General features: G+C 42.6%; 1 protein-coding gene across 1 annotated transcript in view; it reads right to left on the bottom strand.

The window, feature by feature from the left end:
• Positions 1-2,108: 2,108 nt before the first annotated feature.
• The window catches only part of DUSP10 (dual specificity phosphatase 10), a 39,106-nt gene continuing 18,769 nt past the window's right edge, over positions 2,109-22,445 (bottom strand). The window contains exons 3-4 of the mRNA XM_066380566.1: positions 6,465-6,836; positions 2,109-3,318 (exon numbers count right to left, since the gene is read on the bottom strand). Coding sequence (XP_066236663.1) covers positions 3,053-3,318; positions 6,465-6,836 — 638 coding nt within the window. The 3' untranslated portion in view covers positions 2,109-3,052. The remainder of the gene's footprint in view (positions 3,319-6,464; positions 6,837-22,445) is intronic.

A 22,445-nucleotide genomic window follows, 5' to 3' on the forward strand; every position in this document is an offset into this window, starting at 1 on the left:
GAGAGCGATTTACTAGCATTCTATCTTAGTCAATTTCTCAAGTGTGATCCAGACCCTAGCTCTTTGCTCTGATACAGTTTTTTTGTTTTACTATCAACTCTCATTTTTCTCCTGTTTCCCATGTGTTCATTTTCTCATATTACCCTTTCGAAAGGTCATCTTTCCTCATTTTGCTATCAACAGAAAATGTGATTGCTGGGCTGTGTATATTTTGTCCCTTACGCATGTAACCTTTCCTTCCTGTCCTTATTCAAAAACAGCTAGTACAAGCTTTTTCATGAAATGTGAACTTCATATGCTGGGTAACATGCATTCATCACAAAGGTATTAACTGCTGAAATAAATTCATACAGAAAAGCTGTAGCTGCTATTCTGCTCAACTTAAGGTAATAATGCCTTCTGTATCTGTTTGTTTTTTCAATTAGATATAATTTTATTCTATTATGTCCTTAAAGTCATTCAGCATGAAACAAGCCTCATTGGACCCGAGAATGACACAGGCATTGGTCAGAAAATCAGCCTTTTCAGGAAAGTAATACTCAATTAGTTCCCAGCTCAGCCCTAAAGCTCCCAGGCACTGAGGCACGCTCTGGGAGCCTAGTTTCTAGAACAATGTCTCAGTTAATCCATATTCTTTTCATGAAACGGTTAAAATTCCTCCTGAAGAAATGAAGGCTAAGTGACTCAAAACAGATAAGCAGAGAGGACCTGAGGCTCTCAGAATTCCTGGTATGCTGGCTGGCAGGATTCCTGTCTGCCCCGGAACCATCTTTCTCTCCAAATCATAAGGTTTGAAAAACATAAATCATTTTCATGTAGTTAAAAAAGAGAAACTGTATTGATTTTTCTGTTTGTTTTGTGTTTTAAAAGAAAAAGAAACAAAGGAAGGGACTCAGTTGTACATTCTATCAGAAATTTAACATTGGGACTTAGAATCAACAAAAACAAGTCTAGTGAATCATCACGGTTAAATCACTAATTATAGATCGACCACACTTCTTCAATATGTCCCGCCAACAATTACTAGTCTGAAGAATACAAAACACCGTGTGAGAGATTTACTTTTCACTTAACACTTTGTTGTAAATGTGAATAATTGTTCATTCCTGTTAACTTACGTCTCCACTTTTCTAATAAGAGAAAAAGTCAAGTTACTTCTAGTAGAAATGCTATTTTCTTAAAAATGTCAAAAATATTTTAACATCTGTAAGCACACGTTCACAAAACGATGTCCAATGGAGTCCCACAGACTTGGACACCCCAGAGATCTTCAACTCTGGTACCCTAGGCACGTTTCAGTTTGCTGTGAATTTTCCCTGAGGCCAAATCCCTCTATTTTCATAAACCGTAGGAAACATTTGGACTGTGTTCCTCCCCTACGCCCACCTGCACTCATCTGTGGATTGGGAACCCATGGAACACAGCCATGTATTAACCCAATGGGATTGGGACGCTGCCCCTGATGCAGCTGACTTCAGTTAGCTGGCTAAAGAGTGGGAAATAGAAATTTGCTGTAGTGCACAGTTCGTGACTAATGTCACTAAAAATGTCAAGTGAGCAAGTGGCATGGAGAGGTGGGGGTGACCGTCAGGAATCTTAAATGGCAGACTGGCACACATATTTATCAACCACTAGGGAGTTCATCGGATTCTCACCAATCTGTCAGTGAACTGACTGATCACCAAAGCACAAAGGCTGGACAGAAACCTCTCATTCCTGTAACGTGACTTTACCTGAAGCTTCCCCTACTGAAGAGGAATTGCATGTGCAGAAGAAGATGCAGAGCAGTGAGATCAGAGGGGGACACCGAGAAGATCCTCACTGCACCTACTGTGCTTCCTTATTCCTTCTCCCTGCATCACACTGAGAATAGAGATCACCTATACCTCCCCACTACTTTCCCCCATAAAAATGTGTGTTTGTTTTTGGTTATGTGACATCCACAAGTCACTGGAGGTAAGAGATGCTGAACCTTGAGTTAAGGAAAAGAGGAGGAGACAAGACACATCCCAAGATGAGTTTCATTTATATAATGAAAATAAATTTTTACACAATCAACAGAAACACACCCAGTTTGTATTTTTTTGCGAAAAATATTTTTAAATAAGTTTTTGTCTTTTTTTTTTTTTACATTCTGATATACATACGTAACAAGGTTTATCAAGGTTCATGGCACAGTAACCAGAGTCAATTCCCCCCCCCCCAAAAAAAAATTGAACAAAGAAAAAGGTGGGAAGGAAAGTAATTGGTTTAATTCCTTTTATTCTCCAAGCTGGCAAATCTGCACTATTTGCCTACCATTTGGCTGCCAGCTCTAACTCGCTTGCACACTCAAGACACCCTAGTAATGCACAGTAAAGGCATATGGTAGAATGGTCAGTTCCTTGCTATTTAAAAAAAAAATTCTTAATCCCAGAGAGGGGAAAAATATAATAATTCAGAGTATGAAACACACAAAATCAACAGTATCCTTTGTCTCTTTCAAGAATGCAAGAATGTGAAGGGATCTTAGACCACTTAAGCTGCCCTGACTTTGCTCAGCACCAGTGAACAGGCCAGAGCTGGGTTTGTTTAGGTTTCTGTTTTTGTCCATGAATGGCCCAGGAAGATCCGGGGTCTTTATGATTCAAAGTTTCTTCTCCTTACTTTTAGTTCTTTTTAATTGGTTTAGAGTGTAGTATATTCGGTCTATGAACCTGCACAGACTGTATAACCATAAACTCTATAAAAAGCTTCAAAGGAAAAGGGGAAGAAACAAGTTTTATTATATGTTTATTGTTGGCTTACAAAAACACAAAACTTCTTTAACATCCCTGCTTTATCAGTTCTTAGGAAGTAAATCTCAATGGGCATCAAAAGTTAAATCTGTCTCACACTTGTTAAAAATAAAAAGTTTTTAAACGAGTTTGTTTCCATTCACAAACTTTACCCCCATCTAAAAAAAAAAAAAAAAGAAAAGAAAAAAAGAGGAAAGAAAAAGCAAAGAAAGAATTCATCTCCTTTTTCTTTGTCTCCTAATGGAGAACAGTCACTTTTCTCGTCCAGGTTGCTCTCACACAACTGTTTCCACGCCCATCAGCTTTGGTGTAAGGATTCGTGGTGTCACCCCGTTGTTTAGGTCTTCCTCAAACTCCAGCAACTGCCCCATGAAGTTGAGGTTTGGGGAAATAATTGGTCGTTTGCCTTTAACAAATTTGTAAGCGTCAGTCATGGTCATCCGAGTGTGCTTCATCAAGTAGGCGATGACGATGGTGGCGGAGCGGGACACCCCAGCCTGGCAGTGGATGAGGAGCCCCTTCCCACACTGGTGAGCTTCCTCTGCAGAAAGGGAGCAAGGTAAGTGGTAAAGGGAAGGAGACAGAGGGATGGAAAGAGTGAATTAACTCTGATCTGGACTTGACCAAGCCGTATTTTATAGAGAAAGAATAAATTTAAATGGTTTTAAACCCAAGTATAATTTACTAGTTCATTGTGTATGTTTATGTCACAACCTCCAGAACTGGCTAAAAGCAATCTTGGCATAAGTAAGAAGCTGTGTTTCTATATTTAAGGAGACGAGTAGGTGAAGGAATTATTCATAGTAGCAGTTCACTTGACAGGTGATGGCAGCCAACCACAGCAAGAGCCACATCACAATTAATTTCCATGTTAAGCAAGCTCCTAAGTAGACCCCTCTGATTAAGGATCTTAACTCTAATTAGCAGACTGTGTGGCTTATCAAAACTAGGGTTATTCACAATGTCTCTCCTACCTATTGTGATAGAAAACCAGTTCTTTCCTTATGCTATAAACCACTCTATACAGGAACTGGTATTGAACTAAGAATTTCAGTCTTACTAAACTCATACTGAAGTTGACGGAACAAAACTCAACTAGAAAGTTACTATCTTCAGCTTCTTACCAAGAAACCCTATTGCAAAGTCAGCTGAAGACTTGTGGTCCCCAGGCAGAGGTGTCACCCATATCTGAACTGTTAGCCCCTCTGCATCTGTATGTGCTATTGCCACATGGCAATGACTAGAAAGATGGAGGAATTTCAGCAATGGCTCAGGACCCAGAGAAACTGGAAAAGGCAATGCTTTATATGTTTCAGATATATAAAAAGCTCAGGAGACTAGCTTGTGGGCACTACCTGAATGGATTCGTAACGACACTTTTAGACTAAAATGCATCTCCAAAAACGTGTCCCTAAAGGGATACCAGTTAGATGAAGAGTAGGAAAGGAAGGCAGGATAAGACGAGTCATGATGTAACTTAAACTACCAAGAAGAAACATGATGCAAATGCTCATCTTAAAAATCTATAGATCAGGCTTACTTCTCATAGAATAAGTATTTCAAGAGAGTACCTCCCTTCTTCAGTATCTTTTCAGCACACACTAGGTGCTGGCTGCCACACCAAGACTGGGAGGCTTGTGGGAAGGAGATGAGCTGCAAAGTACTAGGCTTAACCACTGGTCCCATTAAACACTAGATGGGTGATCTTGCAGAAGTCACACAATACCTGAGCCTCAATCCCTCCACCTGAATAATGGGAATAACATCAACTAACCAGTCTCAGGGAACATGGCAATAATATCACCCGGCTCAGAAATAAATAAACTGGTGTAGTTAAACCCTAAACCTAAACTCTTTTTAGTTTATATCAGACTCTCAGTGAATGTTACTTCTATAAGACTTGCTATGCTTTTCCTTAAAGCAAGACTATAAGCTTTCATTGTACACAATGATATAACAGTGAAAATAAAACCGTGCCTATTCAGGCTGTGATATGAAATTGTTTTTCAGGTTAAATGCTGCTTGTTATTTTTTTTCTATCTTAAAAAGCAGGTAAGCCTAAATACCCTATAAAAAATGTGGGCACTTTGATTGGAATCCTCTTAGAGGAAGTGAATTGCATACTATTCACAAAAGGAAAACAATTTCCTAACTTCCCTCAACTGGAATTAAGTCATAAAAATTGCAGCCAATAACATCATGTACTAACCAGAAAGTTCCTCATCTACTTGGTGACAACAAATATTTCTTCCTCAGGGATCAAGGTTTGGTTCAGATATTATTAATCAAGAATGTAAGGGACATTTGCATCCACATGTTACCAGCTAGGAATTAAACAAGCATTGTAAATACCTCTGGGCTTGTTGCAGAAAGGCCCCTGGCATTGGAGTCAAGGGCCCTGAGTTCTGGTCCCTTCTCTGACACTAAAACTTCTATGACCTTGGAGAAGTCACTTTACTTTTCTGAGTTCAGTGGCCACGTAGAATTTCCTTCCAAACTGAATACACCATGGTCCAGTACCGAAGGCACAACTGGCAAGGAGAATAGCTGACCCAAGTGGCCAGAACTGTCAACTCTATAGACCCAAATGTGCCAGACCCAAGGGCTGCTAAAACCAAGCCTTTCTTCTAACACAGGGGTACCAAACTCGAGTGCGTTAGTCCTGGGACACAGGCCAGCAACAAACTGCTGCCATGTTTAAGAAAAGTACCGCTCACCCCTTTGTGGTTATAAAGGTTAGAATCACTTGAAAAAAATTGAGTATCTGCTAGATGCCAGGTGTTACCCAAATGATAATTTGAGGCTTACAATAGTTAGAGGATATAGAAGCAGCAAAAGTTCAAGTTAGGATTAGGGTTAGGCTGGCCATTGCCTCTTTGCATAGATCAAAGCTGGCTGTTGCTAGAATTTTCCTCCTTGGGAACCTACTCAGGCTACACAATTTGGCCTTTCCTACTTCAGTGAGTGTGGGATAAACTTTCTAAGGAAATCTAGTACCAACTCACTACCACTCACACTCACACCCTCTGCTACAAGAACTCAAAGCAGGTACAGGGAAAACCAACTCACTCCCCCTCCTCTCTGTGCAGCGATGTGAGGGGGAAAGAAGTTCATTACAGCTTTATGCCCAATTGGCACAGATTCTTGAGAAGGAACCCATCAGCAATGCTATGTTTGCCTCAACCTCATGTAAAAAGACTATATCAACTACAACTACAAATCCACTGACTGCAAGGTAATGGAGGTATGGGTGAGTTTGGAAGTAGGGTCATCATCACTATATTTTATTTCCTGCATGGTGCTGAGGTAGACCAGAAGACCACAGCACCAACTCTGGTCTCCAATTTCTTACTTTCTACCAACTGCTTTATAAAAAGCATCTTCTGGAACATATCACTGCTAACCCCTCCTGCTTTTTCATTGAGAACTTGGGTGATGAGGATTTCTAGTTGAAAGGATCCCAACCAAATGGAATTACTGCTCTTTTATATTCATCCTGATGGATCCAGGACACTTGATGGGTTATGACTTAGGAGAGGACTTAGGCTGTGCCATGAAGCAGAGCCCAAGAACCGCTCAGAGCAGCTTTTTCTAAAAGCCAGACATTAATCTTGAACTTGATATCAAAGCAAAAGCCAGAGGGGAAAGGGAGGTGGAAGAGGCAAATTCCCTATGGGAGATAGTTACCAATGAACTCAAAAGCCTCTTCAAAGTACTGCCGGAGGTTCTGCTTGTTGCTGTCAGTGGCCGGCAATCGCTTGTAGTTGAACAGTCCTTTCTCATAGTGGTAGAGGGGCAGGTGAGTGGTGACGTTGATGATGTAGCCGATGTTCAGCCGCTGCATGGTGTCCAGGTCCTGAGCATCCTGCTCGTTGCCAAGGAACAGGAAGGGCAAGATGGGCGTCAGCTCTGCGTTCTCGATGTCGGGGGTGGTGGGGATGGACTGAGGTAGCACGCTAGAGGCCGCAGACGCACCGCCCCCCACCTCCCGGCACTCTTGAAGCTGGAGGGAGTTGTCACAGAGGTTTTCATGGTTCTGCTTAAAACTGCTAAGTCCACCTGGAACATAAACACAGCAAGCAAGAATGACGACCCCTAGACCTTCCTAGCAGGCAGCAAACACTCCCTGTAGAAAGAAGTGTGCATTTTGCTGATGTATACAGACATTTTTTAAAATAAAATTTTAAAAGTGAAAGTCCATTTGGAGACTCAGGAAAAGCTTCAGAGGATATCACTGCATGACTTGGCAAATGTGCTTTTTACACAAACTGGGGCATGTTCCCCTGGAAAGAAGTCCACACAGCATCTGGCAATTTCATCAGCAGCTAATTTGATCTGCTTCAAAGAGCCATGTGCTCAGTGGCCTACATAGAACCTTGCACATTGGAACTGAGGAAGACACCATGACCCCGGGAGGAGAAATCTGGCCAGTATTTTGGCATTGCAGGCATGTGACTTGCACCATTCATAAGCTCACCGCACCCAGAATGATAACTTTGCTTCCAACACAGCAGAGTGGTCCTGAGCAGAGATCTTGGAAGAAACACTTTACCTTGGCTAGAATCCCAGTTCCACCACTTCCTGGCTCTGTCACTTGCAGAAGTTAATGTCTCTCTGCCTCAGTTCCCCTACCTATAAAATGAGGGCCATGGCATCTATCCCTAGTGTGATTGGGAGTCTGGAATGAGTGAGCACATGCCAAGTACTTAACACAGTGCCAGGAATACAGTATCACTCAACAAGGATTTGCTGTTTTTGTGAATATTATTTATATGACTGTCCATGGGTTGTCTTTGGTCTTTGGAAAAGACCAAAATACAGGGAGGTGTAAGCTGACTTTTCATTACAATCTCTTTTTTGGTATTCTCCACATATATCACTGACAGTTCCAACCCCAATTTCCAGTAGGTCACAAAGTGAGAGCCGCTCAGATCCGTGCACTGCCTTTCCAAGGTTTATGTGGACATGAACCCATCAGGAAACCTCTAAAATATCCGTGAATATGCTCCTCTGACCATTTTCCCATTTTTTAAATGCAGACCACCCCCTCAACCAGGGCACCATTACTTACGAGAATCTATCTTAAGGAAACCAGCCGGATATGTAAAATGTTCACTACAGCATTATCTATCTTATAGAGAAGGCCAAGTTTTAAAAAAAATGAAGGGGAAAGTTAATATAGTCATCCAATGGAATATTATGTAACCATTTAAGGTTATAAAAAATGAAAATAAAGGAATGTTTCTCTTTGACATTAAATGAAAAGAGCCAAGTCAAACACATCCACCATATATGTGATAGAAAGTTGAAGGACTATGCAAAAAAGAACACTAAGGTAGGAAACACTAATCTAAGGTAGGAAATTTATGGATCATAGTTTGCTTAAAATTTTCCTTTAATACCAGTTAGATGCATCACACATGTGGATCAGCCCCAGGATTATTATGAGGGTCAAATTATACAATATACAAATAAGGGCTATGCAATCAGACATTATTACCACCAAATTAGCTCTAATTCAAATCAAACAGAAATAGATACACTCTGGCCTTGCCTTTGAAAAGAGGAGGAAGTTGGAGAGCTCCAATAAGCTGAAAGCTACCCGAAAACAACATTCACCCCCCTAGATAGGAACCTTACATGGGGCTGGACAGTTTCAGGAGGTACGGCAAGAAACAAAAGCATGAACAGGATGTCGCTGTGTTGAAATAAGAACAGGAAGTCTATCTGTCCACTAGGTTCTGAATTTAACATGTGCCCTTCAGGTCTCATCTTTAGCAACCACAGTGGGATCCTAACCTAGGCCCAGTGTCAGGGCTGTTTATGGCCAACACACGTGGCACTGGCCATCCGAACCCAGGAGGTCATATTGTCAAGTCCAGCAATGACCCCAAGAATATTCCAAAATGTAATATTAGGATCATCACACTTGTCCATAAGTGTCAAAAGAAAAACAAGAGCTATAAATTCACTGCAATTGATTCCTAGAATTAAACTCTGCCCTTACATATTATTAGTTTATTCTGCTATGAAATCATGGTGGGGAAAAAAAAGTCCGTCTGGGCTCATAGAGATGATTTTTAAAGTAGACAGAAGAAATGGAAAACCCGAGAAACTTCACTAGCAAAAACAATTAAATAAACTGGAATTGCCCACCGTCACCATCACAAGCTCCACAAAAGAGACTAAAGAGTGATTTTAAAATCGGCTCAGCTTGGCCAAGTAAACAGTTTCACACTGATTCTGTGATGGGAACCTAATTCACTTTTTTTTTCCAAAGAAGGCGGCAGTTGTTACACTTTTCCATATAAGATGAGAGAAAAGAACAACAAAATGAACTCAAAAGAAGTTTCTAACGGGGTGAGGGGGAAAGAGGGAAAAAAAGAACTTCTCTCTGTTCTTATTTAGGGGCACAAGCTGTAATTTGTCTTAAAAGCAGCTAGTTAAAAAAAAAAAAAAAAAGCATGCCAGAAAACCCACACACAGAAAAAAGCAGCGTACAGCTTTTTAAAATTCTGTCTCTACTCCTCCTTTCCCAATGACATCAGCTAGAGGCTCCCCACCTGCCCAGTTGCCATAGCAGTTACACAAAGACATACAATGACATCAGTTGGCATGATATCAGCTCTTTGAGTGCAAACAATACAAGAAGAAGTACTTTGTTTAGGGCCTTTGGTGCGCCTGTGCTCTGGGGAGGCAGTGATGTAATATGCTAACAGGTGGCATGAGCCTTCCATTTGCCTAATGGGGGAAAAAGCCATGGGGGGAGGGGGAGAGAAGTTGAGACAGAGGGACACAGAAAGATCTGAATCACAGGGGGTGCTCATATGCAAAATTCAGAATATATTGGATGTTTAAGCCATGTGGGAACTCAGTTTGGAGAATATTTGCAGACAGAGTGGATAGAAAAGGAAATAATGTGATTTAGACGTTATTGGCTGGACAAGAAAATTCTCATTGAAGAGTATGAAGAAATTGTCTCCTGTTGGAGTGCTGGTCTGCTGAGCAACTCTCTCGAGAGTTCTCACCAAGAGTTATGTACATTATATAGTGCAGGGAAAGCATTCTCTCTGGGGATACTACTTGAAGCAAAATGAACCAGTATAATCACACAGCAGTGGTTTTTAGAGAGATGTCTGTAGAGAGAGGCGCTTTTTTCTCTTGGGGGTTGAAATTAAGAAGCTAGGGAGGAGGGAAAAAAAAGAGTAGGGCTAATAAGGTTTTTTCTTCCAAATTCTTTTCCCCTACCTGACCCCATCCTACTTGACTAGAGGGCAAACTTATGGCTCACTTACGGAGGGGTTGTGCTTTCTTCACATTCAGTGACAACCGAGGATTATTTCATATTTGATATGACTATATAAGAACATTCCAACATGATAATCCAACAATTGAGGCAGAGGCAGTGTGGCCTGATGGTTTGGTGCAGGGGTTAGAGGCAGACAGAGACAGACAGAGACAGACAGACAGGCAGACGCTGGCAACAACTGATTCTGCCTCATAAGAGCTGTGAGATCTGGTGTAAATCACTTTCCTTCATTAAGCCTCAGTTTACTGATCTACAGAGTGGACATATCATCTACCCACAGAATCATGGTAGGAAGCCTATATAAATATGTTGATATATAACCAGGTGCTTGATAAATAATGTCTTACCACCCCAATGTCATCATAGTCGCCCCCAGCCCCAGTTTATCCACGCACACTGCCGTGTTGGGGACCCTAAGTGCAGGGCAGTGAGGACAGACTGCTTGGGTCTGAACCCCAAACACTAGCTATGCTGTAAGTTTCTTACCTCATGGTTCCTCAGTTTCCCCATATATAAAACAGGGGTACTAACAGTACCCACCTCCTATTACTGTTTTGGGGATTAAACTGATTCATAAAAATAGTCCTTCGAAACATCTAGCACATATTAAAGCACATTTTTTTTAATACTTTGGGAAACTGTCATTTAAAAAATCTGAATAAAAACAAATTCTGCTTCACATATAGACTCTAAGTGATAAGCAAGCCAATGTTGTTGAGATTTTCTGCTTAAAATTTTATTTAGAAAGAAATAGGACCCAAAGCATCTGAGCAGTTTGTTTTTTTTTTAATTTAATTTAATTTTTTTATTTTTTACTTTTTTCTTTATAGGGACAGAGAAAGAGAGAGAGAGGGATAGATAGGGACAGACAGACAGGAACGAAGAGAGATGAGAAGCATCAATCATCAGTTTTTCGTTGTGATACCTTAGTTGTTCATTGATTGCTTTCTCATATGTGCCTTGACCACGGGCCTTCAGCAGACCGAGTAACCCCTTGCTTGAGCCAGCGACCTTGGGTCTAAGCTGGTGAGCATTTTTTTTTTTATTTTGCTCAAGCCAGATGAGCCCACACTCAAGCTGGCGACCTCGGGGTCTCAAACCTGGGTCCTCGGCATCCCAGTCCAACGCTCTATCCACTGTGCCACCCCCTGGTCAGGCGCATCTGAACAGTTTTAAAGTTTAAATAATCTGCTCATCAACAAACATCGGACTTCATTTTGTTTGTCAAAGCTCTTCCCACTAAGGATACATGTCTTTGGAATCCTGGTTTTTAAACTGAGTGCTTTATTTTATTTTTTAACAGGGACAGAGAGAAGGATAGATGGGGACAGACAGACAGCAACAGAGAGATGAGAAGTATCAATCATCAGTTTTTTGTTGCAACACCTTAGTTGTTCATTGATTGCTTTCTCATATGTGCCTTGACCGTGGGGCTACAGCAGACCGCGTAACTCCTTGCTCAAGCCAGCGACCTTGGATCCAAGCTGGTGAGCTTTGCTCAAACCAGATGAGCCCGCACTCAAGCTGGCAACCTCGAATCTCGAACCTGGGTCCTCCGCATCCCAGTCCAACGCTCTATCCACTGTGCCACCACCTGGTCAGGCAAAACTGAGTGTTTTATTTTTTAATGTCTTTTTTTTCAATTACCATTTCCAGTCAATGTTATTTAGTATCAGTTCTAGGTTACAGCATAGTGGTTAGCCAATCATATAAGATTGAGTGTTTTAAATAAAACTGCTCCTCTCCTCTCCCCTGTCCTGAGTCCCCACCAGGCTGAGTGATCTCCTCAGACACACAACTGCTCATAGTTATCAGTCAAATGTTTTCCAGGCATGAGCAACAATAATACTGTGGGCAACACATTTCCAACCCTTATCTTAAAATAGCTTAGCTGCCAAAAGGAGTCTGAGCAGCAACCAAGACTACCCAGCACCCTAAACAAAGTTAGGGATATCTACAGCTCACCAGTTCTCCTACCAGGAGGACAGCAAGGTGGCAGTCCCCCTGGAGCCAGGGATCACGTTTGAGTGGGAAGCCTCTCTTTGTCGACACTTTTTGGCTCACATTGCTGTTTTGCCTACCGCGGCCCTGGAAACAGCCTAACGTGATTCACAAGCAGTGCTCTGGGTGGCAAATGAAAAAAACCACATCCACATGCAGAATATGAAAGTAAGAGATTTCCATATTCTAAAGATGGACAGCGCTTTTGCACACAGCATTTAGGTTTCCTGCTAAGCTGGGAAGCAAGCACTTTCCCAAATTTTCAGGAAACCCTCACAGAAGGTCACTCAGGAAATGGAATTAACAACAAATACATGTGGAAGGGACTAAAATGAAACTTCTAGATGCTGCAACAATGTTGATTACCCCTTTGTCTTTTCAAGTAAAATGGTATTTGGATGACAGTGGTTAAGAACATAGAGATTCAAGAGTGAAGCTGCTTGAGTTTAAAATCCTGGCTCCTGGCCCTGGCCAGTTGTCTCAGTGGTAATGCGTTGGCCCAGCGTGTGGATGTCCCAGGTTCAATTCCTGGTCAGGGCACACAGGAGAAGCACCCATATGCTTTTCTACCCCTCTCCCCTTTCGATTTTCTCCCTCTTTCCCTCTCTCTCTCTCTCTCTTTCTCTTCCCCTGCTGCAGCAATGGCTCGACTGGAACAAGTTGGCTCTAGGTGCTGAGGATGGTTCCATGGCCTCTGCCTCATGCACTAAGAAGACCTCGGTTGCCAAGCAACAGAGCAACACTCAGATGGTCAGAGCATCGCCCCCTAGTGGGCTTGCCAGGTGAATCCCAGTCAGGGCATATGTAGGAGTCTATCTCTCTGTCTCCCTTCCTCTCACTGAATAAATATAAATAAAATAAAATAAAATATATAAAAAAAATCCTGGCTCCCATCACTAACTAGCCGTGTTATCTTGGGCAAGTCATACAACATGTCTGCACCACAGTTTCTACATCTGTGATATGGAGTTGTGGCATCTAATTCTGCAGAGCTCTTAACATGGATAAAATGCTACATGAGTCAGATGTTATCAAGTGGGGATGAAGTTGGTATAATAGCCCTACGGGATACTACTTTTTGGGTCCTCCATAGAAACTGGAGTACCTCAAAGCAGACAGTCAAGATTCTATTTGCACAAGGATCCTTGTAACAGAAACAAAGCTTGGATAAACTGAAGCTGATGTCAGATGTCAGGCTTCTAAGGCTGCAACTCTCCAAAGGGTCAGAGTCACGCCACAGTTTTCAGGGCAGTTTTTTTTTTTGTTTTTTTTTTTTGTATTTTTCTGAAGCTGGAAATGGGGAGAGACAGTCAGACAGACTCCCGCATGCGCCCGACCGGGATCCACCCGGCACGCCCACCAGGGGCGACGCTCTGCCCCTCCAGGGCGTCGCTCTGCCGTGACCAGAGCCACTCTAGCGCCTGGGGCAGAGGCCAAGGAGCCATCCCCAGCACCCGGGCCATCTTTGCTCCAATGGAGCCTTGGCTGCGGGAGGGAAAGAGAGAGACAGAGAGGAAGGAGGGGGGGGGGGAGCAAATGGGCGCTTCTCCTATGTGCCCTGACCGGGAATCGAACCCGGGTCCCCCGCATGCCAGGCCAGGGCAGTTTTAATGGGAGAAATGTTGGAGATGCCAACTAGATCCATAAAGATTCCTTCTGCTTTTAGTTTTCCATGAAAATTATCTCTACAGTCAATGGACAGGATGGGGCATTTCACAATAGGAGTGATTTCAAGTTCATAATCCGGTGGTATCACCTCAATTGTTTTATGATCCTGTATGTAACTTTTTTATACCTCTACATCCTCGGTTAGTTAAGATGTTCAAAATTTTTCTCAGAGTCACTCTATAAAATCTCACTTTCAACACACACACACACATACACACACACACAGATGTAATTTATATACACACACATATACATATAGCTTCTTTACTCTACAACTAAACTGCACTTTTAACATTTATTTTTTCACATTTTCCTTTCTATATAGATTCAAATTAATAGCTTTAACAAACCATGGGATTTTGTTCTTGGAGAACAGAAACATCTTATTTAAATGAATTCCTTTGTACCCAGGACTTAGACAGATGTCACAGGAAGACAGGTGTTTTGTTGATAAGTTTGATAGCAACAGGAACTATAGGAAAGTGTTCTTGAGATAGGTGAACAATCTCTTTTTGAAAATGATTTACAAAAATTAAAAGATCAAGTTAAAGGATCTCACTGGTGTCTAGTTTATCTGGTGACAAATCATAGGTAGGAATTACTTCAAGAATGCCCCTCACAAAACCATCTTCCATAACTGACTAAAGGTTACTCTTGTTCTTAGATTTAATACTAGTTAATCTAACCAAGTTGTATTTCGTAATGTTTTGAAAGAAAAAAGTAAAATTCCTGAAAAGTTTACACTAGAATTTTCTTGAATTTTGAGTATATAATACAATCCTTTCATTAAATTTTCTGCTGGACAAGAACCATAATTTAGACTATTACTGCTTACCCGAAATAGACATTGCTTGTATTATCATTGTAACTCAGGCTATCTTACTTATTTTTGTTTCCCTCAAACTGCCTGGCATTCCTGCCACCCCAACAATATGATAGATAATAAAATCTAGCATTGTGGAAATAAACTAACACTTGACTATACTATATATCAAAAACTAAAAACAGTAACTTTCGCCCCTTCCTGACCATTGTATAATTTGCATTATGGTCTCAGCTAGATTTTTGGTTCTGTATACTTCCACAACTATTTTCTTTCTTTTCTTTTTTTTTTACAGAGACAGAGAGTCAGAGAGAGGGATAGATAGGGACAGACAGACAGGAACGGAGAGAGATGAGAAGCATCAATCATCAGTTTTTCGTTGCGACACCTTAGTTGTTCATTGATTGCTTTCTCTTATGTGCCTTGACCACGGGCCTTCAGCAGACCGAGTAACCCCTTGCTGGAGCCAGCGACCTTGGGTCTAAGCTGGTGAGCTTTTCTGCTCAAACCAAATGAGCCCACACTCAAGCTGGCGACCTCAGGGTCTCAAACCTGGGTCCTCCGCATCCCAGTCCAACGCTCTATACACTGCACCACTGCCTGGTCAGGCACCACAACTATTTTCAGTCATTAACTGGTTCTTATTTCTTAGGTTTTAAAATATATTGCTTCCTTCTTTGATGGATAAACTCTTTGTAATGCGCTCAATAGAAATGATTTTCTAAAAATCCCTGTCCAAAGATTCACCTCCAAAAAGGGAACTAAATCAAAAAGATCCAATGTTTTAGGAACGGTGGTATACAAAAATGAAGATTTAATTGTATGTCTTTCAGGATTTGGGGAGTCCAATTTAAAAGACTCTCCCCTGGCCAGGCGCACCACCCACTCCCCCAGCGAGGCAGTTGCCTTGGGTACACCATATTATTGGTACAGAAAACCACGGGGATTAAATTTCAGCCTGCTGAAGGCGCTCAGTTACACACAAAAAAGGCAGCTTCTTGTTGTGACCCCATGAAGGGAGGTGTATGTCTAACGCCCCCTTCTTATCCTTTCTACTTTAAAGCTTTAATGAGTAACCAGTGTTTAGGACACAGCAAGTTTAATTTGTGTGTATTTGACTAACACAGGCAGATTGTTTGAGAGCCTCCTCCACAAGTATGTAAATACAGCCTGTTTCTTTAAATCTGTTACCTCATGTATTTACATTAGGACAGAAAGCACTGCCAGAAGCAACATCTGATGACAGTCATGTAATTTTCCACAAAGACAACAATTAAACAGCCTTGTGTCACTTGAATGGGAGCAAGATTCAAACGGGACCATCTCAGGGTTCCCACAGTCAGGACGTCCCCTAGGTTGTGTGGAAGGCACTGCAACTGGAAGGAACAGCCTCTTCTGTCCCCTCCCCACCAGGTCCAGCTTGTGGCCCTCTCTCTCTCTCCCTCTCTCCCTCCCTCCCTCTCTCATACTACAAACTCTTCAGAAGTATAAAGGGAGAAAACAAGACGGGTATAGAATACATTTGATGCTTGAACTTCCAGTGAATCCACAGAATGTCTTGAAACCTACTTTTAAAGGGTTGAAGGTGGTTTAGGAAGAATGGCCAATCTCCCTTCCTCTCCCCCAAACCCACAGTTAGGCCCCTGTTAGTGCAATGAACCCATCTTTACATCCACCCTCTGCATTTAGACTCAGATGTTCTCCATGAGAACCACCTAGAAGGCAGGGCGAGCAGGGTGAAGCTCTCCATCTCTGGCCTCGCCCGGACCGGGCAGAGCAGACTTTCTGGTGAGTCCAGTTACCCCCTCCACCCCCAGTCCCTGCTGAAAGGCCAGCCTGTGGATGTCACTGGGAGTTCATCTACCTCTCCACTGAGCTTCACTATCAATACAGAAATGTCAATGAAAGAAAGCAAGATTGTTTTGTTTTATACTAGATAGCACTCCAGAGTCATCTAACAAATGGCTCTCCACTAAGAAGCAGGCCTTTCAAAGTACAGGCTGGGTGTGTGGGGGGCAGAGGGCTGACGGGACGGCCAAGTTCAAGCCTGTGTTCCTGAAAACCTGCAAGTTCAGAATTTCTTCCGCTTTCACTCAGGCTTCACGGGACACTACACATATGTTAGCACAGGCCGGGCGATTCCCTGGGGGAGCGGCTCACCGTAAACACTCAGCTCAAGCCTCTGAGCTTCCTTACCAGACACACCAGTTATATTAACATGTATTTCACTTTTAGAAGCTCTTATCTAAGAGCAAGGCCTCTCAAATATTTTGGAGCTTGAGTGACATGCTAATGTCCCCTCCCCCTTGCCTTTTCACTTCCTCCCCACTGGTCAGGGTCCAATGGGAGGAGACAGATGATAAATATATAAACCTACAAATAAAAAGGTAATAATTAATTATAAGGTGCCCTCCAGTTCCTGCTGTTGAGGGAGGGAATTAATTAGATCCAAGTTCAGGGCTCAGAAGGGACTGACAGGCTGGGGAAGGGTAGAGGGGAGGGAGTTCAGAACAGTGAAGGCCGAGAGAACCACACTGTGGCAAGGGCAGGACACTCGTGAGGCCTGGGATGATTCCCAGGGACCTAACTGGTGAGGCACAGTGAATAGGCAGGGGAGACAGTGACCGGAGGAGGTCACGGAAGTCTACAGAGGCCTCTTAGGCACATTATACAATTGGGATTTTACTCTAAATTCAGTGGGAGCTCCTGAATGTTCAGAAGTTCATAAAAAGTGATCAATACATGTTTGAAAGGAAAAGGGAGAGAGAGGGGGCAAAAAAAGAAGGTGTTAATTTACCAGATTGTGCAATATACCTATACTCCAAAACCCGGGCAAACTCATACTCTTTCATTCCCTGAATGTATTTTATACCTGATATGGACTCAATTATGCTTCCCCTATTCTTATATTGAAGCTCTAACCTGCAATGTGGTGATATTTGGAGATGAGGCCTTCGAGAAATAATTAGGTTTAGATGGAGTCATGAGGGTGGGGCCCTTGTGATGAGATTAGTGCCCTTATAATAAGAGACACCCAAAAGCTTGTTATCTCTTTCTTTCTACCACCTAGGACACAGGGAAGGTGGCCATCTGCCTGCCAGGAAGAGAGACCTCATCAGAACCAAACCACGCTGGCACCCTGATCCTGGACTTCCAGCCCTCAGACCTGTGAGCAATAAATTTCTGTTGTTGTTTAAGCCACTCAGTCTGTTACTTTGTTATGGCATCCCAAGCCAACTAATACAGTTCCACTTTTAATTCTGATCCCCAGTATAGCTTACCTTTTAAAAAATATATACATTATAATTCTTACTTTCAAAGCACCACATCAAAATCCATGAACTGTCTGAGAACCTGGCTCCAGGAGCCAGCCCAAGTTGGTACCGTATCTTCAAGTCAAGCCAGGAATGGTCCAAGGTCAGGATGGGAATGCAGCCTAGAGGACCCACACACCCATGAGAGACATGATCATGGAACCTTCCAGAACCTTCATTCTACTAGCCAGCTGCAGGCAGAGAAGCCCACTCCTTCCCCAAAGACACCTCATCAGTTATACCGTCCTGTGCGTCACTCTGGCCCATGCCCCACTGCAGCATCTCTCTGGGCAGGAGGCTCTTTTAGCCAGAGGTTTTCTGTGTGTTTGGGAGACTACTCTATACCTTCCTTCTCTGTGCACCAGAAAGCTCAATACTGGTTCATCCACCAAGATGGATTAAGGGAAGGGGAAAGCTCCATGAGATCACCCTAGGTGGCTGCGAGGGAAGAAGGTTAGGAGAAGGAGAGCACTATAAAACACAAAGCTATATTTTTCCCAAGAGCTTGACCCTCTTCATCACTGTTTAATTCTCTGAAGAGAGGGAAAACATTCTTTGCTTTTGGTGCAGAAGTTTAAATAATGAAGCATTGCTAAACAAACAAATAGAGGGAAGCCCAGAAAAGCTATTCATTAAACAGGCCCAACTGTACAAAAGGAAAACTGTTGCCTAACCGTCCACCCCCCTCGAGACCGACATTTATCTTAGACTCCAAATTAAACACATCACAGCTTCACAGCAAAAGTATGTTTCCCAGTGGGACTTAAGTAGAGTCCAATTAAATAAATCTCTGGAAATATCAAGAGCAAACCTCGAGGGAGAGCATATTTCTACTGTGAAATATTCCCAGTGGAAATTACATTCACAAAAGGTCACCTAGAAACATCCATGACAAGGAGGGGAGGAAAGGCAGGAGCAAGGGGAGGTTGCATGGGTGGCTCCCTCACTCAGTGGCATATGGAAGCGTATCGCCCACAATGCTCTGTGCATCCCAGCTTGCTCTCAATAAAACCTCCACGTCCAAAATAACAGCTTTCATGGTGATGTGTTTGCATCCAAGCCGGAGGTCAAAGGGCTACAGCTTAGGGAATTCAGAAAGTGGTAGGGGAAGGGATTAAGTATTGACCTTGAAATCTGAGCTGTTTTTACTGAAGCAATGTTTTCAGTTAGCAAAACACATAGGGACAACTTCCTCAAGTCACTGAGTTGAATTCTGTATTTGGCAAGAATACTAAGCAAGCCTCAGCATTGCCAGTCAACTTCCACAAAAAGCAGGCATGAGCTCTCCTCGGACAAGGATTCACCCAGCCAGCCATACCCAACAGTCATGTCACCTCTCGAGGGCTCAGCTTGGAAAGGTCAGCCTGATGCCAGGGGAGACCTCTGTGCACTGAGAAATACACAGGCTGCTTTATGTCAGAAGCCAGCACATCCCCGCCTACTGGACCTACTTCTGAGATTACAGGGAAAACAACCAAAAGGCAAGTACATCTTTGAGGAGGTGGGATGGGGTGTGCTATGTCATCAACAAGTGTAGGGGCAGCCAAGTAATGGCCAGTTCAATCTGGGACATGTGCAATGGAGAGATGACCTGGGATGCACCCCACATCTGACTCCGTCAGCCTTCTCAGCCATGTGCCCTTGAAGCCATACCTAACAGTGTTCAGGGTGACAGATGTCCTGACAGCAAGGACTCAGAATGTAGCCCTCTTTCTACAACGAAGTGATACTGGGTCCTAGCTCTATGACCTCTGTTGACAATTCTCTAAAATCAGGAGTTTGGATAGTCTGTAAGTCTCTCCCTATTCTAGCATTCTACAATGTCAACACAGCTTTGATGAGTCTGATATTGATAGAGAGTAGTAAGCATGAGCCCAGCTGTTGTACGGTGTAAGTCCTGGGGGATCTGCTTCTCACCTCAGGGCCTTTGCACTTGCTGTTCCTGCTTCCTAGAACTCTTTTCCCCTGGCCTCAGATCAAGTGTGATTTCCTCACAAAGGACTTCCCTTAACATTTCATTTACAGCTGCCCTTCCATAACTCTTTCATCATACCATGAAGTTGCGAAGTTTTATCATCTTTAAAGCACTTATCTCTCTCTGAAATTACTTGATTATTATTATTATTAAAATGTGGACGCCAAGAACACCGAGCTGTTAGTTTGTCTTAGAGAAAATTGAGCATAATAGTTCACTGCAGTGGGGTTCAGGCTGCCTCCGCACTACAGCAGTATGATCATGGCAAGTGGCTTAACCTTTTTGTACCCTAGTTTCCTAATTTCCAAAATGGGGCTAATAATAGTACCGACAGGCAACAATAGTTATTGTGCAAACCTAATTAGCTAACACTGCTAGTTATTAATAGAAATTGAAAGTATTCACTTTTTAGCACCTAAAGCAATACAGTGAGTCCTCACTTGGCGACTTGAAGCAAAACAACACATCACAAAACCAATTTTACTACAAGCTAACTGATACAAACTTTGTGCTATTTCTGTGGCATCTCATCAATGATATAACGAAATAATCTTGAGCAAAAGAACGTTATTCAAGGACCTGTGGTACACAATTTGTATAGTAGCCGCTCATTAAGCATTTCTAGATTCAACGAGATGGGAAAGACCATTAGTTGTAAAGTATCTACTATGTGCCATTTGGCATAATGCTAGGGATTCGGGAGATTAAAAATAAAAAAGCATATATTCCCTGAAGATAAATCTAATGGGAAAAAGGAGGAATAAAGAAATATTAGGGAAAACTTAGCAAAAGAAGACACCAAAGATCACCCTGAACTGACGCCATCAGAACATGTAGGGCTGACCAGGTGAACTGAGCATAGGACAGGAAATGCCCATCAACCTACCTGGACGAGGAGGGGGGCTGACAAGCCTCATGAAGAAGAGGCACCCTGGAGGGGTTCCAGGGAGACAAGGAGCCAGATAGATTCTCTAAGATTCAACAGTTCTGTAGTGATCAAGAGCAAGGTCTCCAGAGTCAGATGGCTGAATCTGGCTTTCTGCTGTGTGACTTTGGACAGTCTACCTAACCTCTCTAAGCCTGTTTTGTTGCCTAAAACATAGGATTAATAGTACCGTTATTACTACACAGAGATTGGCACCATTCAATAGGAATGTAATGCTAGCTACCATGTAATAAAATTGTTTTCTAGTAGCTGCACTTAAAAAAAGTAAAATGGAACTGGTAAAGTTAATATTAATATTTTTTACTTAACTCAGTATGTCTAAAATAGTATATTTCAAAATGGGCTCAAGAGTAAAATAATTATTGAAATAATCTCCTTTTTGTTCTACAACATCTTTGAGACCCAGGATGCATTTTACACGTGTAGCTCATCTCAGTTGGGACCAGTCCTGTTTCAGGTGCTCAGTAGCCCCATGTGACTCATGGCTACCATACTGGACAGCACACATGGACATAATAACGGTTGTTATCCCCATTAAATGAGTTAACACACAGTGCCGATTTCACCCCCATTTCCCAAGTGTGGCCTAAGAGGCGGTGTGCACATGCGCACATATGCAGAAGCAGGTACCAATGCCTAGAATGTAAGTGGAGCCACTGGTGTCGGTCAGCTCCCACCGAACATCGAAGAGCTGCTCACCTCTCAGGAAAAGCAGCACTTCAACTTGGAACAGAGGCTTTCTGATGGATTTACAGAGCATGCTCCTTTATTCCCAGACTCCCACATCTCTCTAACACACGGTTCAATACTGGCAAAATCAAGCGACCACGCACAATAGCACTGCCCTGAAAGCACGGTGCAGCCAGATGGGGAAGTCTCAAGGAGTTCTGAGTGGCTGGGGGGTGGGGAGGAAAAAAAGGCACAGGAGGAGCTTTGGCTCACTGAGTCACTGAGCTCCTCCTGACCCTCTTGGGGCCACCACCCCCCAGCCAGTGACCCTACACTTCACTCCCTGGAAAAAGCTTTGCATTGTAAATCCAGAAAAATGTCAAGTCCCTGGTTAGAGATTGATCTCAAGGTAATTATTTAGGCAGCTTTTAGCACCTGATTCTTGGCTTCTACAGTTTTCTAAAATGATGCAGATATTAACATGAAAGCTCTCTATTAAGGGTGCATGCCATGCTCAGCTTTTCCCAACTTTTGTAAGGGAAGGCTGCCCATCCCCCAATCATTCATTCAACTCATTCAATCTCACCGGAGAGGGGGGTGGGCTTGCTGGCCACGCTTATGGTAGAAAAGAGGAGGTTCACCTACTAAAGGCAGACGAATACATTTTTACGTAATACGTAAGATAAATTATAACGAATTCAATCCAATTCACATACTTAATCAAGGAAGACAAGCTAATTATCTGCTGAGAATTAGCACCTATTTAAAGGGCATTCAACCTTAATTTAGCCAAAAAGAATTACTGGGAATTTTCTTTCCATTCTGATACACTTTTCTGACTGTGTTAGTTTAAGCATGCAGAAGACTTCAGTATTGTCCAAAACCCCAATAGTTTAAAAAACATGGAAGGGTCAAAGACACAAACAAATTACATAGCATATCACAGTCTAATTCTTTCTGCTG

The sequence above is a fragment of the Saccopteryx leptura genome, chromosome 1 (assembly GCF_036850995.1).
Source record: "Saccopteryx leptura isolate mSacLep1 chromosome 1, mSacLep1_pri_phased_curated, whole genome shotgun sequence".
Lineage (NCBI taxonomy): Eukaryota > Metazoa > Chordata > Mammalia > Chiroptera > Emballonuridae > Saccopteryx > Saccopteryx leptura.